At 33.9% G+C, this 15477-nt stretch overlaps 1 protein-coding gene across 5 annotated transcripts in view; it reads right to left on the reverse strand.

The window, feature by feature from the left end:
• LOC141455982 (lachesin-like) overlaps positions 1 to 15477 on the reverse strand; it is a 325735-nt gene that overhangs the window by 146824 nt on the left and 163434 nt on the right. The window contains exon 1 of one of the 5 annotated variants that reach the window (XR_012459551.1): positions 13382 to 13500. The exons of 2 other annotated variants lie outside the window; for them this stretch is intronic. Coding sequence is in view for 2 of the 3 variants with exons in the window: in XM_074131524.1 (XP_073987625.1) it covers positions 13382 to 13472 (91 nt within the window). In the remaining variant the exon portion in view is untranslated. Of the gene's footprint in view, positions 1 to 13381; positions 13501 to 15477 lie in introns of those variants that run through there. 2 more of the 5 variants (XM_074131524.1, XM_074131522.1) reach the window with 2 other exon arrangements.

Genomic DNA, 15477 nt, shown 5'->3' on the forward strand with positions numbered 1-15477 from the left:
AGATGACTAAAAGTTAATAATAAAGCATCAGCGCTGCTGAACAGTAGTTCTCCATTTGCGGAACAAGCTCCGGCCGAGTTACAATGCTCCAGAGTTGAGTTGATATACGTCACCGCTTCCAAAATGAATAACTAACATACTTTGCAAACTTTCCCTTCCTCTGCACCATGCTGACACCCCCTCACTCTTTGTTATCCGCCTCTGACTACTGATCGATCTGTCTCTCCCTCTTCACCCCCCTAGCCAAATCCAAACATTTAACCAACAGCCATCTTGCACTTTATTCCAGTAATTATCACCATATATATTCGAATTCTACTTTAATGAATTTTTAAAATCATTTTTACATTAAAATAAGCAGAAGTTAAAGCTCGCACTTTAATTAAAATTTAATAAAGATTTCGAAAAGTTTATAAAAGCGATGCAAAATTCAGAACCAAAGACACCACTAACTGATCGTTACCAATAATTATTTAAAGGATGTCACAAATTTTAAACTCAAGTCTCCAGGGTCAGAAGACCTTGAAAACATCCATTAATAATAGAACAAATTTTATTCACCTGATAAACTAATTATATCTGAGTACTTCTAAATTGAATGAAATTCATTTTAACTTTTATAATCTTTTATTTAATGTGACTTTAATATTAATTGCAATAAATAAAAGTTCATCACATTCATCTCTTTTTGCATTTATTTGTATTGTCACTATTTTTTTGCGATTTAAGACACGTCAACACCTAAAGTCGTTGGTAATCGGGGTTTACTACAGTACCTCAGGATAGTGTTCTATTTCTGTTCAGGCAAGGCTTAACATCCAACTACCGACTAAGTGATCAGAGGAGAAAGCATGATACATCATTATTCATATTTTTGTCTAACAATTAAAAAGTAGCAACAAACGGGATTCAAACTGGGTATCCCCCGTAACTTATACACTCCTCTAGTGCGTTTGATTACCTCAAAATTCTTGATTTACTGACCCTCTAAAAAAATTAGCCTATTGATCTGAAGAAATGGTTAAAGTGATGGAGTCAGATCAAGGAAATAAGTAACATCGAATTTTCACACAGATGCAGTTGAGTATTATTATATTTTAAAAGAAATATTATGGGTAAATAGTTAAAAATGTGGTTATATTTTCAAAAGTGTGAACAGCCTAGCAATGATCTCGTTTTTTTTTTTTTTTAAATCAAACTCGTGTTTAAAGCTTCAAAGAGCTTTAGTATTCCCTGAGAAATTTCGAGCCGAAGCTGAAGTAAAGTCTATTACGTATATCTCTGCCCATTCTCAAAATCCTTAACAATTTAACCCCTAATTGACACTTTTCGAAATTAAAGAAAGTAGTAGTTAAAATAATAATCAACTGAATTGATTTATTAATGAACTATACCGTCTCTGTTTCAGAAGCTATTTAATTCCTCTGGAAATTTCTATGTATGATTTCTAGTATAGATTTGTGTTAGAGAAATGAGATGTCATCGGTATAAAGCTGCTGCGTCAGAACTAGTCAGCAATATTTAGTCCGCTTTTCTTCATTTCTCTTTATTTTTCTTCAACATTTGAGTTATATGTTAGAGATTATTACTGCAATATAAGTAATGAATAGCATTATGCTAATAGAAATTCCAGTAATTAACAAGTCATGTTAATGAATGATATACGATATTATTAGAGAAAGAAAAAGGAAATGCATACTAATCGATATGCAATGAAAGACGATAAAATATAATTTTATCAATTTTGGCAAAAATGGTCGATTAATCAACACATCAATGTTCCCAGTGTTCGACTGGCCTTGTACACTGATGACGTCGCTGTCTATGCTTCGTCCTGAAGACTGGACACGATAGTCAGCAGGTTTACTAGGGCCATGACATGTATGAACAGATTTTTCACCAAGTGTAAAACAAATATTAACCCATTAAAAACAGAGGCTGTCCTTTTCACCAAGCGCAGGCCGATCTTGTATCGACATGTCCACTTCGGGAGACGGATTGTACCGTGGGCTGCTACTATCAGGTATCTTGGAGTATTACTGGATCGTGGGCTGACTTTTACCCCCTCACATAAAGGAGTCAATAAAGGCAAAACAGCCATTCGAATGCTATTCCCGCTGTTCTGCAGGGACTCTAAACTGTCCCCAGAAAATAAACTCCCCCTGTACAAGGTAGTGGTTAGGCCTATGTTACTCTATGCTTGTCCCTCCTGGAGTCTGACATGTCGATCCATTATCGCCTCGTTGCAGATCATGCAAAATAAATTCCTCAGACTGGTGACAACTTCCCCCCGCTACACCCCTATTATATACCTACACTCTAACACCAACATGGACCATGTAAAACACTACATCAGGTACCTCGCTACTGGTTTCTTCAGTAAGTGAATCAAGTCACAACCACCTATGTAGGCAAATGAGGACAATAGTTTGGACACGATGGACAGGCACAGGAGAGTTAAGGACTCCCTGAGGTAGAATTTTCCTATCAGCTGAGGTAAAAAAGTAAAGTAAAGTAAAGTAAAGTAAAGTAAAGTAAAGTAAAGTAAAGTAAAGTAAAGTAAAGTAAAGTAAAGTAAAGTAAAGTAAAGTAAAGTAAAGTAAAGTAAAGTAAAGTAAAGTAAAGTAAAGTAAAGTAAAGTAAAGTAAAGTAAAGTAAAGTAAAGTAAAGTAAAGTAAAGTAAAGTAAAGTAAAGTAAAGTAAAGTAAAGTAAAGTAAAGTAAAGTAAAGTAAAGTAAAGTAAAGTAAAGTAAAGTAAAGTAAAGTAAAGTAAAGTAAAGTAAAGTAAAGTAAAGTAATAGCCTATTTTTTCAGGCGGGCTTAACGTCCAACTACCAATTCCTAAGGTGTCGTGGACGGAGGCGACTAGCAAACATACTTTACTGTAAATTTCTTTTATTAACCATTAAATAAAATCCAAGGCCTAAGACCGGGAATTGAACCCAGAACCACAATGCATATTAGCTTTGCAGGTCCTATCAGCTGAGGTTTTTGCCTCATTATCTAATTTTATATTTTATATTGTACAATTTTTTGTAATTATTATGCTGGAGGTTATAGTATTCGTACTGGCACTCCATTGTACATATGTATTTATTTTCATGTAATCATTAAAAATCTTTCTTCTTCTTCTTAAATGTCCTCAGTTATACTGATGTAGCTAAGAATTTCGCCATTCTATTTACATTCTTCCACCATAATAATCTTCTGACAGCAAAGACAATGCTAACTTCATCAGTTGCACGGGATATATCCGCTGCGGTAGGCGCCGAACAATTTCTCTGGCAAAATATCATTTTTTTCAGGTTAGGAAATCATACAGCATTATCTGCAGATCTTTTATGATAATTTCAAATAGCAACTTCCATCACGGAATCAATTAGCGCAGCACCCGAAAAAAAAAACAATAACGATTACCTTAATATTTTTATTGAGAATCTTCAACATACTTCTGCATTTCAAAATCTCTTTTTAGCAAATCAGTTCTTTTACACTTATTCTATAGCATAGTTCAAATGAGATTCTGAAAAGTGAATAGGCTACCCATCTAAACCGTCTCATTAGCCACAGGAGTTTCAGATCTCTTCCGCACAACAAAGAAGTAATTACTTAATTTATATTTCCCAGCAACGATGCATTAATTATTCTTTTATATACAATTATATAGTAATTTTATACATTCATAAGCAACCTACGTTTAGTAAAGGTTTCATCTTTTAAGAACTGTCAGGATTAATTTTATAGAAAGTGGAATTAGTTGAAAATCTGGACAGACTAAAAAACATTGTACAACAAAGGCTGAGATTAAAAATTCACTGAAATATTCCAAATAATAAATCGTCATTTCTATAAATAATCAATACAAAGCCAGTATTAATAATATTAATTTAGAGAACGCAATTGTATATTGTTGATAGTAGAAGTGTTTGTATTTGTAGAGTGAAGGCGGCACATCTGTAAAGCCACTTAATTTGCTAGCGGAGTATTGTAGGTAGGCCCGTTAGTGAGTGAATGAGGAAGGCCACTTAAGCCACATCTATAACCCTATATCTCTAGTAAAGCAGTCTGTTCATCTTCTAATATTACCACTACCAATCTAATTTTACTCAAGTTGCTACACCAGCCATCTATATCATCTAATTGTAATCAGATTCAGTACATGGCTCTCTACTAAATATATATATATATATATATACACCCACCAGATTTGTATCACTTCGTATTAAATTAACATGAAAGATATTTGTATATTTATTATTTTATGACAAGTTCTTGTCACATAATATTGTATGATATTATAGAACATCCATCTATCTACTTCTAGAAAAAAAAAAGGGCGTGATTTAGGTCCTAGAAAAATTACATGATAGAAAGAAAATTATTTTAAAAAAATCTGATAATGTATCAAAACAGAAACCTATGGAGGATATTAATCTAAGCTAATTTGGAATCGGCCTCCATAAGTAGATAAAAAAGCAATTAGGCTACAACTTAGGTACATCAAGTTATGCCCAGGGCTTGTATGTATCTATCCTTTATCTGTATGAAAATATGTTTTTAGTTTATTAAATAATTATTATTTTAGAGAAATTTCGAGAATATAAATAGCTACTTGTTGCTGTGCAAAGTAAAGGCATGCACTTATGACAATTTTAAATTAAAAATGACTATTTAATCAGAAATTTATAACCGTTCAATCAATTGACAAACGCAGATTTTATTAAGGATAATTACGTAGCTATGTATTTAAAAATGCGCATTCAGTTTAAAATACAAAATAATTCTTGCAAAAACTAGTTGTCCCGAGTAGATAGATGATGTACTTTTTTCAAACTTAAAAATAATTACTTTTTTTTTAACGACAACGTACAACACAATACATACACATAACTAAAGATCAACCTTAAAGATGTTCCTAATGAAGGTAACCCAAAGAAATTAGTCCAGCAAAAATATTTTTTATGGCCATTGTCGACAAAACCTTCGCAATATAACTTGAGTATTCAGTCAACTACGAGGTGTGACTATTAAATAACGAGACTGATGCTGCTCCAGAAGAACTATGCATGCGCCAAATCTTAACGACCGACAGCTGTGTAGCGTAAAGCCTACTCTTTCGATTGCAGCGTCTCACGTGCTTTTAGAGAAATCTGTCTGACCGGAACCGTCGTTTGTGTAACAGGTGTTAGATTCGTTTTGCCGAAAACATGATTCTACACATGTAGTAGAGCAACGAATTGTCATGAAATTTCACATGAAACTGGGTAAAACCGCTACTAAAACTTATCTTTTATTAAAAGAAGTTTATGGCGATGAATGTTTTTTTCATGTGCACGAGTTTTGTGAGCTTACTACCGTGAGCTGCTTGCTCAACTCCGTGAAAGAGTAAGGAAAAAAAACGATCCGATTTGTGGAAGAACAAGTCACGGGTTCTCCATCAAGACCACGCGCCGGCTCACACTACATTGTCTGTCAAGACGTTTCTAGCCAAGTACAAGATCCCAGTTTTAGGCCATTCGCCTTATTCGCCTGACCTTGCCCCATGTGACTTTTATCTGTTCCCCAAAGTCAAATCTGCATTAAAAGGAACACGATTTCAGTCCGTTGAAGCTGTGAAAGAAAAAGCGGCACGCGTCATGCAGGTGCTCACAGAAAAAGACTTCCAGCACTGTGGTAAATTCGCATGGAGCGTTGTAGGGATAGGGGAGGGGTGTATATTGAAGGTGATAATAACTAAATATGTATAAATTTAAAATAAAATGTTTTATAGCAATAGTCTAGTTATTTAACCCCTTAACGTGCACGCTCGAGTTAACTCGAGCGCGCTAAATTGGCCAAACTGTGCACACTCGAGATAATTCGAGCGGCGTTGTACTTTATGCTGCTATAATTTTTCACACTCGAATATAATCGAGAATTGAAAATAATGTGAAAGCAAAGAAAAACAATCGTTTTATTGATATTTATCATTTACATGGGATTGCAAGCTATAACACTTACTTAATCGTATAAAATATAGTGGTTTTTTTCAAAAATACTGTGCATTAAGGGGTTAATAGCCACACCTCGTATTTATTATTATTTTAGGCTCCAAAATAGCATCACCTCTTATAAAATAACATCATTATGTAGAGAAAATTTCTCGTACAATTAACCAAGCTTTAGTTATAAATCTCTAGGAATTAAAAATACTTTTATGAAATAAGTCTTAATACATAAAAAAAAGTCTCAAATGAAGAAAAACAACCTAGTAAACCTTGAACAAACATAATAACTCCTTCAGGTTCAAGCTCATCATGATTCCAGAAGTGCTATAATTTCTACACAAGTTGAACCCATTTGAATCTTATTAATAACAGAATTTTAAAAATAAAAAATCATAACTGACAGACATAAAATTTATATTAAAAGAGCAAAACTTGGAAAGTAAACATTAATAAAAAAATATATAATTTTTTTTTTTTGTTTAGATGCGTCAACTTCTGAGGTCCTTAACGCCCATAAGCTTATTCTTATTTTATTAATGTTGCAAATCCTTAGTATGAATAAAAATTATATTATTTAGGTTGTTCGTTTATATGCTTATAACAGATACACCTAAATTATGTCTATGCTTAAACAAGGAAAATTTATTGCAGAGGAAGAAGTAAAGGTGATGATGGTTGGGTAAAAATAGAGTTGATAAAAAAAGAGAGTGCCGAATGAGCCAGTAGAAGAGAGATACTCCGGCTGGGAATAATAACATAAAAGAAAACAAAAGAAATGAGGGCACATGAAATCCGGATTCAGGTTTGAGGGCATGAAATTGAGAGGGTAGTATAAACAAGAACACCCTTCTTCCATTTCTAGAATTGTTTCTGCGAGTTCTTTTGTTCAAGGCGGTCATTCTGGTGGGACTGGAGAATACTGTTTACAACAATAGGACAACCTCCAACTGAAATGCTCATCCACTAATACTAATGTGATCAATTAGTTGGATTGTATTTGTAACATTGTTCCACGTATAATCAACTGGATTATTTATTAATAATCTAATAAAAAACTGACGGGTATCCGACTTAAGGCACAGATTAATCCAAGAAATGTTTACCTCTCATTTAGTTTTAGGACACTCTCTTAAAAGCATTCACTATCACCAAGAAATAATTCGCAAATAATTAACAAGAAATGAATCTAATATTTATTAGGAAGAAAGTTCGTTGCTAATTTCAGTCAAAAAATTTTATTTATTTTTTTACCAAGCTTTCGACCTAGGAACTAGAATGTCAGGATGGAATAGAGCACGCTACAACTCGGAGATCCAATCCTTTATTCCATTCAAATCCTGGTATGACACTTTAAATGCGAACAGAAGCTTCTGTTTACAACTATATAAGTACGGTGACCATTATTTTTGTATCAAAAAACAGGACAAGGATAAAGAAAAAACCTATAAAAAATATTAATACGTTTACGAGTATTAATTAACACGAGATCGGTTATTACAAAACAATGGCCATATAATAGTATAGGTTAGTTTAGTTATTTGTTTTTTTACATGACGTTTAGCGATCGATGTTTACACTAGTCGACTAGTCTACTATATCGGTAAAACAGGTTGTGTTTTACGCTAAAAAAGGTTCGTCCAAAGTTAATGTACGCAGAAATTTTTTTTCTGAACGATTATTTGCGAACTTAATTATTATACATTTATACTATATTTTTACATTCAAAAATTAAATTTGAGTATAATTTAAATTTCATTGAAAAACAGTACAAATAAATAAAAAACAGGACATTTATGCTTAAAAAAAAAAAAGGACAGCGTCATAAAAAACAGTACTGTCCTTCCAAAAACAGTACGAATGGTCACCGTAACTATAAGCCATTGAACAGAAACTCTAAAGTCATCACGATAAACAGTGTAAACATGTGAGTAGGTGTCAAAGGCGGATTCAAAGTAAAGTAATCGCTTATTTTTTCAGGCGGGGCTTAACGTCCAACTACCAATTAGGTGTCGTGGAGGAGGCGACTAGCAAACATACTTTACTGTAAATTTCTTTTATTAACCATTAAATAAAATCCAAGGCCTAAGACCAGGAATCGAACCCAGTACCACAACACATATTAGCTTTACTGGTCTCGCCTCTAACCGCTCGGCTACCGTGGCGCCTAAGGGTACGTTTACAACGGAGCTGTGAGTATAGATGATAGCAGAGATGATAACTGAAAGAGTAAAATATAATCGCTGCTTTGTGTGCACAACGGAGCTGTGATACATGCAACATGTCCGAGTAGTGAAGAAGAGTTTTTATGTTCAGCAGCAACAAAATGGTATATTTTAAAGAAAAAACGCTTTAGAAAATATCATGTACATCCCATAAATAAAAAACGAAGTACTTTGGGCGAATTTCACTATTTATATAAGGAACTTAGAAATTATCCGGATCGTTTTTTTGAATATATGAGGATGGGTCCACCCACATTCGACTATATTTTAGAAAAAATAAGGTCAAAATTAAGAAAACTTTGGAAAAATTGTCATGGAAATCCTATAACCATAGAAGAAAAACTAGTGATTACTCTTAGGTAAGTAATGATTTTATTGAAAAAAAACAACAAATAAATACACATGAAAATAAATGTAAGCACGATTTAAAAAACAAAATATTGTTTAAAAGTAAATAATAAAATAATAACCAAAAATAATGAGTAAAGACAGCACTAAATAATTTTTCGACGTCCATTTTGAAGCTCCGATACTGGAGTTCAGCTAGCAGAAAAATGAAAAATTCAATTCTATCATCTATGCTCGTTTATAGCAGCGCGTATGAGTCACTGGTCGAAGCTTCGTTGTGCACGCTCACATAAGAATGTACTAGGTTATTCTATAAGCGCTGATGCATCACTGCTTGATAGTAGATGATTCTCCGCTATCATCTATGCTCACAGCTCCGTTGTGAACGTACCCTAAGGAGGATTCAAACCACTTAGTTTTAGCATTCCCTCTGAGTGAGAAAGAAAGAAAATAAATTTATTATCCTGGGACTATTGTCCCCTAAGAATAAAAACATGTACAATTGGAGGCCCCGCCCCATTGGTTCGGCCTGTATTTCAGACAATTATAATAAAAAAAAATAGGCAAATATTTACAAAAATAAAAATACAAGGAAATAAATCCATTCAATTATTATTTCGGAGGAAGCTGGGTATAAAGGAGATGATTAAACAAAAGGGATTTAAAGATGGAAAGGGCAGGAGCTTGGCGGACAGATGAAGGTAAGGGGTTCCAGAAAGAGGTAGCGCGGATTAGAAAGGACTTGTCAGAGATCTAGTATTGCGAGAATGGATCGAGGATTTGAACTTAAAGAGTTGGAAAAGAAGTAAATGTCATGATATATTTTGGAAATCCATAATAGAAAACAACCTGTAAACTACAGTAAATGAGAAAGGAAGCTACGCTGTCTAAAATGGGAACATATTTTATAATTGTAAAGCAGTAATGATGTTAGTGAGTTAAATGCTGAGTTCATATGAAATTTTATTCTTTAGACTGTCGAAGAACCCAAAATCTAGGTGTTTTTTGTATAAAATAAATTCTCCCACAATGAAGAATCCGTTCGAAGGCGGCGTTGGTATAATCAAGAAACCGAAATAGCTTTAAATGCTTGCATCGCCAAACAATGCAAGTGCGTACGAGCATATAACCTTTCTTTGTCAGAATATAACCTCATTAATAAAGTTTAATCAATTTTTAAGTAAATAACTAGTATACTGTAGTCCAAAAACAGTTTTTTTCTTTGTAATAGAAATGTTCATTGATAAAAGAATTTACATTGGAATGCGTTCAGAAGTTGGAAGGAGTATACTTTAATTTATTTACATATACATTACTAGAGCAAGCCAGCAGTGATGAGGTTTATAAGGAAGGAGCTCCAAGTGACAGTACTAGCGCACTTGGTTATTGCTAGCAACAAACATACCTCCTACCAGCCCAGCTAGGGCACTGAATGCTACATTCTCTGGGATCCCAGAAAGCAATCAACATTCCCAGGCTGAGCGACTTACAATCTGATGTGTTTAGACCATTTCAGTACCAGTACGACACGCTTGCTTATAGCCCGCCCAGTACTAAACAACCCACTGTTCTCAGGGTGGTAGGGGTTTCTCTGTTCCAGTTCTCTAGCTCCCGTTGGTTAGTGACACGTTTCTTAACTAAATAGCTTTTTTGGTAAATGGAAAGTTTAAAAAAAAAAGAAAGAGAAAAAGAAAGAAAGCCATACACAGTTTCAACTAGAGAACCCAATTTACCGTCTGCGAGATTCGAATGTAACTGAAGTTTATCTTTGCAAATTCTGAGGTGGTTTGATAATGGAATACCAAATTTAGATCTGAAGATTTCCTTTTATATTCTAACTCAGGTGATAATATCAGCATTTTCTAGTCCGCATTTGGGGAAGAGGAATACAAAATATATAGGGTGACCAGAGTTATATGCTCCACCCAATTTTTTTTTTAAACGGCGAGAAATTTCGAAAAAATAAAAAACACGTATTTAATCATTTTTAGTCTAGTTTATTTTCAGTGATTGACCCATTTTTTTAAACCCCTGTATCTCGAGATACAGCATCCAACTTTTTCAAATTGAACGTTATAGTTTTTTTTTTTGCATATTTTTACGTATAGTATTTGAGCTCCTAAAAAAAAAATAAATTTTTTTTTGAAATCGGTTATGTTTTTCAAAAGTTATGGTAATTTAAAATATAAAAAACAAATTTCAGTTTACTGTCAAAATTACGTTATTTTTTTATAAAAGAATCTGTTCAAACTGGGCACAATCAACGGAGAGCCAAAACTCTGGACTCCCACGCTTTGCTTGTAGCAGCACTTATGGTGGCGAAGTCAAGATCTTCAGGTTGTTTTTTCTACAAACGTTTGGTGTGGAGTTTTAGGAAATCACCTAAATCGGCCCATACTTCTACAGAGAGAACTTAACTGGTGCAAGGTATCTAACTTATTTTAAGAGACATTTTGCCAGTTCTGCGTGAAGATGTTCCTCTACAACGTCGGCTAGATATGTATTTTTCAACAAGATGGTTGCCCGGCACATAATGCGAGAGTTGTTCGAGGTTACCTGGACAGAAATTACCATGAAAAGTGCTTAGGGACTCATTGTCTCATCCAGTGGCCACCTCGATCTCTGAACTACAAGCAAAGCGTGGGAGTCCAGAGATTTGGCTTGCCTAACTGTTGATTGTGCCCAGTTTGAACAGATTCTTTAAAAAAAAATAACGTAATTATGACAATAAACTGAAATTTGTTTTTCATATTTTAAATTACCATAACTTTTGAAAAACCTAACCGATTTCAAAAAACGTTTTGTTTTTTATCAGGAGCTCAAATACTATAAAAATATGCAAAAAAAAAAACTATAACGTTCCATTTGAAAAACAAAGTTGGATGCTATATCTCGAGATACAGGGGTTTAAAAAATGGGACAATCACTAAAAATAAACTAGACTAAAAATGATTGAATATCGTCGCCTAAGAAGTGATACCTTGTAACTAGAAAATATCAACTTTACAGGAGAAGGAAAAAAACAGGATATAAAATTCATTTTAAGGCATACAGTAATTCTTCTTTCAATATTAACTATTAGTGTGACTGTCGTCTTGAAAGTGCATGATTGAAAAGAAATTTTTTTTCAACATTTATTTTTTTTTTCAACATTTATTTTTTTTTTCAACATTTATATATAAAAATGTAATTTTCGTTGAAATTTTAGTTACGAGGTATCACTTCTTAGGCGACGATATGTGTTTTTTCTTTTTTCGAAATTTCCCGCCGTTTAAAAAAAAATTGGGTGGAGCATATAACTCTGGTCACCCTGTATAAAAGCTAAAGGAAAAATATAATCTTATTGATAAAGTTTAGCATTAGTTCTATTTATCCAAAAATTTGAGAGAAAAAAACTAAATTTGAGTATCACTCAATGTGTTTCATTCATGTTTTTCAATATTACAGTAGGTACTACTCTATAACGAAACGAAAAATATAAAAAATAATCGGGAAATATTCTAAAATTTACGAAAATCCAGAATCAAGAATTCCATTTTAGCACTGCAGAATCATTTTATTTCTCCAGTTATTTGGAAGCACTGATAGAATCTGAAATGTAATAAAGAACAGGCTTAACCAAACAAAATGTTCCAATTAGGATTATCCAGCGCATATTCTAGTATTATATCATATTCAATTTAGATTTGACTATTTGTCTTTCTATACATATATGTATACTAGGATTTACTCAGAATTTCCAGTAGAAAGCCAAGGGAATGCGATTGTGGCCAAAACATTAACAGTTAGAAAGCGGCTGTAGGACAAGTGCTTTGTCTGGGGGCAGCAACGTTACCTTCTCTGCAGTGGCAGTTGATGGCCACTTCTATTAATCACGGATTCATTTGTCACGACCACTCACTCCTGTTCTACATTCGCCAAAGCCACCAACCGTATCGTATATATATAATATATATACGTGTGTGTTTGTGTGTGAGATAGTCGGGCGTCCATCTTTTAAACGTCATCCAAACCGCTATTCCTCTTAACCCCGCCCCTAACATTGCTTTCGCCAGTAACGAAATTAATTAGAAATGTCAATCACCCACGCAACAACTTCTCACTCTCCTATTAGACGATAAGTGTTTGCACCGGGGCCAAAGCTATGGATTGGGGTTAAGTGCTGACGAAAAAGGAATGAAGCAATTTGTTTGGCTTTTCTAATCGGCCGGACGAATGTTGTACATCACACTGTGCTGTTATTTATGAAAAAATAAGTACATTTCTCTTAGTTGTAGGAAATAGAAGCGAAGTGAACAATAGAAAACTTCGAAACAATTTTTCTAATCTGAGTTATTATTAGTTTAATTCAGGATACTGTGCAATTCGGAAATTACACCTTCGAGTGGGTGAATAATTTTATTTATCAAGGCTCGCAGGTGAGCTCCGACAACAACGTGCACAGTGAGATTAATGGAAGAATACTGCTGGCTAACAGGAGATACTTCGGCTTGCAACATCATTTTAAAAGTCAATTGATCTCCAGGTCGACTAAGATAAGGCTCTACAAGACCCTTAACCTAATCCGTCTTACTGTACGTCTCAGAGTGCTGGGTCACCACCAAAAATGACGAGCTTGTTCTCCTTAGTTTTGAAAGAAAAATTCTTCGAAGGATCTATGAAGCCATTTTGGATGGCGAAACATGGAGAAGGAGAAGTAATGCAGAACTAAGGAGTTTGTACAGGAACGTCAACGTGGCTTGGACGCCTTCGTTGGGCAGGATACTTAGGCAGAATGAATCCCGAGGAAATACCACACAAGATAATAAAAGAAAATATACACACATGGCACGCGACGAGTGGGCAGACCGAGGTGATGGTGTTTCGAAGGATGCAAGAACTCTCCTTGGTGTCCGAAACTGGATGGTGGCAGCATTGGACCGGGACAACTGGCAAACTTTGATAAAGGAGGCCAAAATTCGCGCAAGCGAGTTGTAGCGCCAGTTAAGAAGATTAGTTTAATTCGCAGTAACAATATCTTTATAAGGCCAATTTAGAAAGATAAACAAAACATGATCACTAATAACATAAAGATAATACTCTAGGTTATAAACCATCAGAGAGAGGCATTAATTGAAATAAAATAAAATTCTGTATATAAAAGCAAATAGTACTTCTAACTTGAATTGTATATATACGAGTGTACATTATCAAAAATAAAAAATGTCATATTTACAAACCAAACTTTAAAAAATTGTATTTTTACTAATGAAAGGGAACGTATAGGGTTTACTATATTCAAAATTAATAATTAAATTCTTGGGGACTAGGAAATACATAAACTGCCAGGGTCCGAATTATTCACGTGTACACCTTTAAATAAATGTCCTCCTAATGGACAGAAATTGAAACTCTGGTATTCATTTGTACTTCTATTGAAGCTAATTCGCAATATTAAATAGCCACAACTTTGCTAGCGTTTTCAGCTTCAATAAACTAAATTAGAAATTACAGAGAAGCTCAATCCTCTATTAGAACATCAATGATTTCAGTTTTTACAGCAACCTGAAGTTTGTGAAACTTGGGCGAGCTGGCGTGGACATACTTTTTTTGCCAGGAGCCAGCAACTTCACGAAAACGTTTGCGTCAGAGAAGGTTGTAGGAAATGGAGAAACGTAAGAGTAAGATGTAAGACTGGGTTCGAGCTACAAACAAGTGCATTAAAAAGAATTAAGCAAGGTCCCAACTTGAAAAGGATGCAATTATTAATTTCGACACCATTGCTCACTTCTATGGGTAATCATAAACACTAAATTGTGCTTTAAATGATGTCATGATTCAATATTATGATGATAAGTTGAGAGAAAGGGTGAATAACAAAGGGTTTTAGCTATTTGGGATAAATACACTCTCAAGGAATGCTAAGTGGAAATAGAAGATGCAAGATATTGTTCGATATTGTAGACAGTTCGAGGTGCTTCTAAGAATGAACTCTTACGAGAGTCTTCTTATAGGTTGTGAATGAGGATAAGAGCCACTTAAAGCGAGGGTTCCACACGCTGGAGGACTTCTTACTGTAAGACTTTTCATTTTAATGATGTTTACATTCGAGAGGCTATTAGCAAAAAGTTGTTGATCAAATCCCCTAAGAGAACGCACAGTTCACTAAAGAAATTCCTCAAACTTTCTCTAATCTTTTTTTTAAAAAACTTCACGGCTACTGATCAGATTTAATCAATCAAAAAAAAAAGTCTGCATCCCTACTAATTTGTTCGTAGTTACCAAAATTTTTAAAGTCGACACAAGTGAAATATGAAAACTAAAAAACTAAATATTAGTACGCTTTTTTACTGTATTATAAACTTACGTAATCTTGCACTTACTACTGACCAATTAACATCTAATTTCTTCTCTTTTTAATTGCAATCCCTTTCATTCTGCTAGTAGCTTCGCGTCTGTTAGGTTTTTTAGACGAATGATTATGAAAGCCATTGTTTTCTTGTATTAGACAAATAATCAACTAAGGATAAAGTATGTAATCCTGCTAACAAAAATTGTTCTTAGTAACTAATAAACAAAACAAAAACAACCAAAACAGAAAATAACATTTACCATATACTTCAACTGTTTAATACCAAGTTGGTAATAAACTGCAAGAGTTTTTTAATTCCTTGAAGGTGGTCAAAAAATATTTAGTAATCAGTAAAGTAATGTATCTTTTTTTAATCAAAAATTAAAACAAAACAAAAATATCGTAGTACTCGAATCTAAAGTAGATTTAATGAATTCATAGGCTACTCAGAAAGAGGTTTTGAAACTGAGCATGATATTGAATATGGAATGTTTTCACTGTTATTTATTTAAAACCAGTGAGAGTTTGGTCCATGGTTAGAGAAGAGAGGCTGGAATTGGCGGAGCTAGTAGTGGCAATAACAGGGGCA

The sequence above is a fragment of the Rhodnius prolixus genome, unplaced genomic scaffold, assembly GCF_049639745.1.
Source record: "Rhodnius prolixus isolate KJV_2025 unplaced genomic scaffold, Rpr scaffold_4, whole genome shotgun sequence".
Classification (NCBI taxonomy): Eukaryota; Metazoa; Arthropoda; class Insecta; order Hemiptera; family Reduviidae; genus Rhodnius; species Rhodnius prolixus.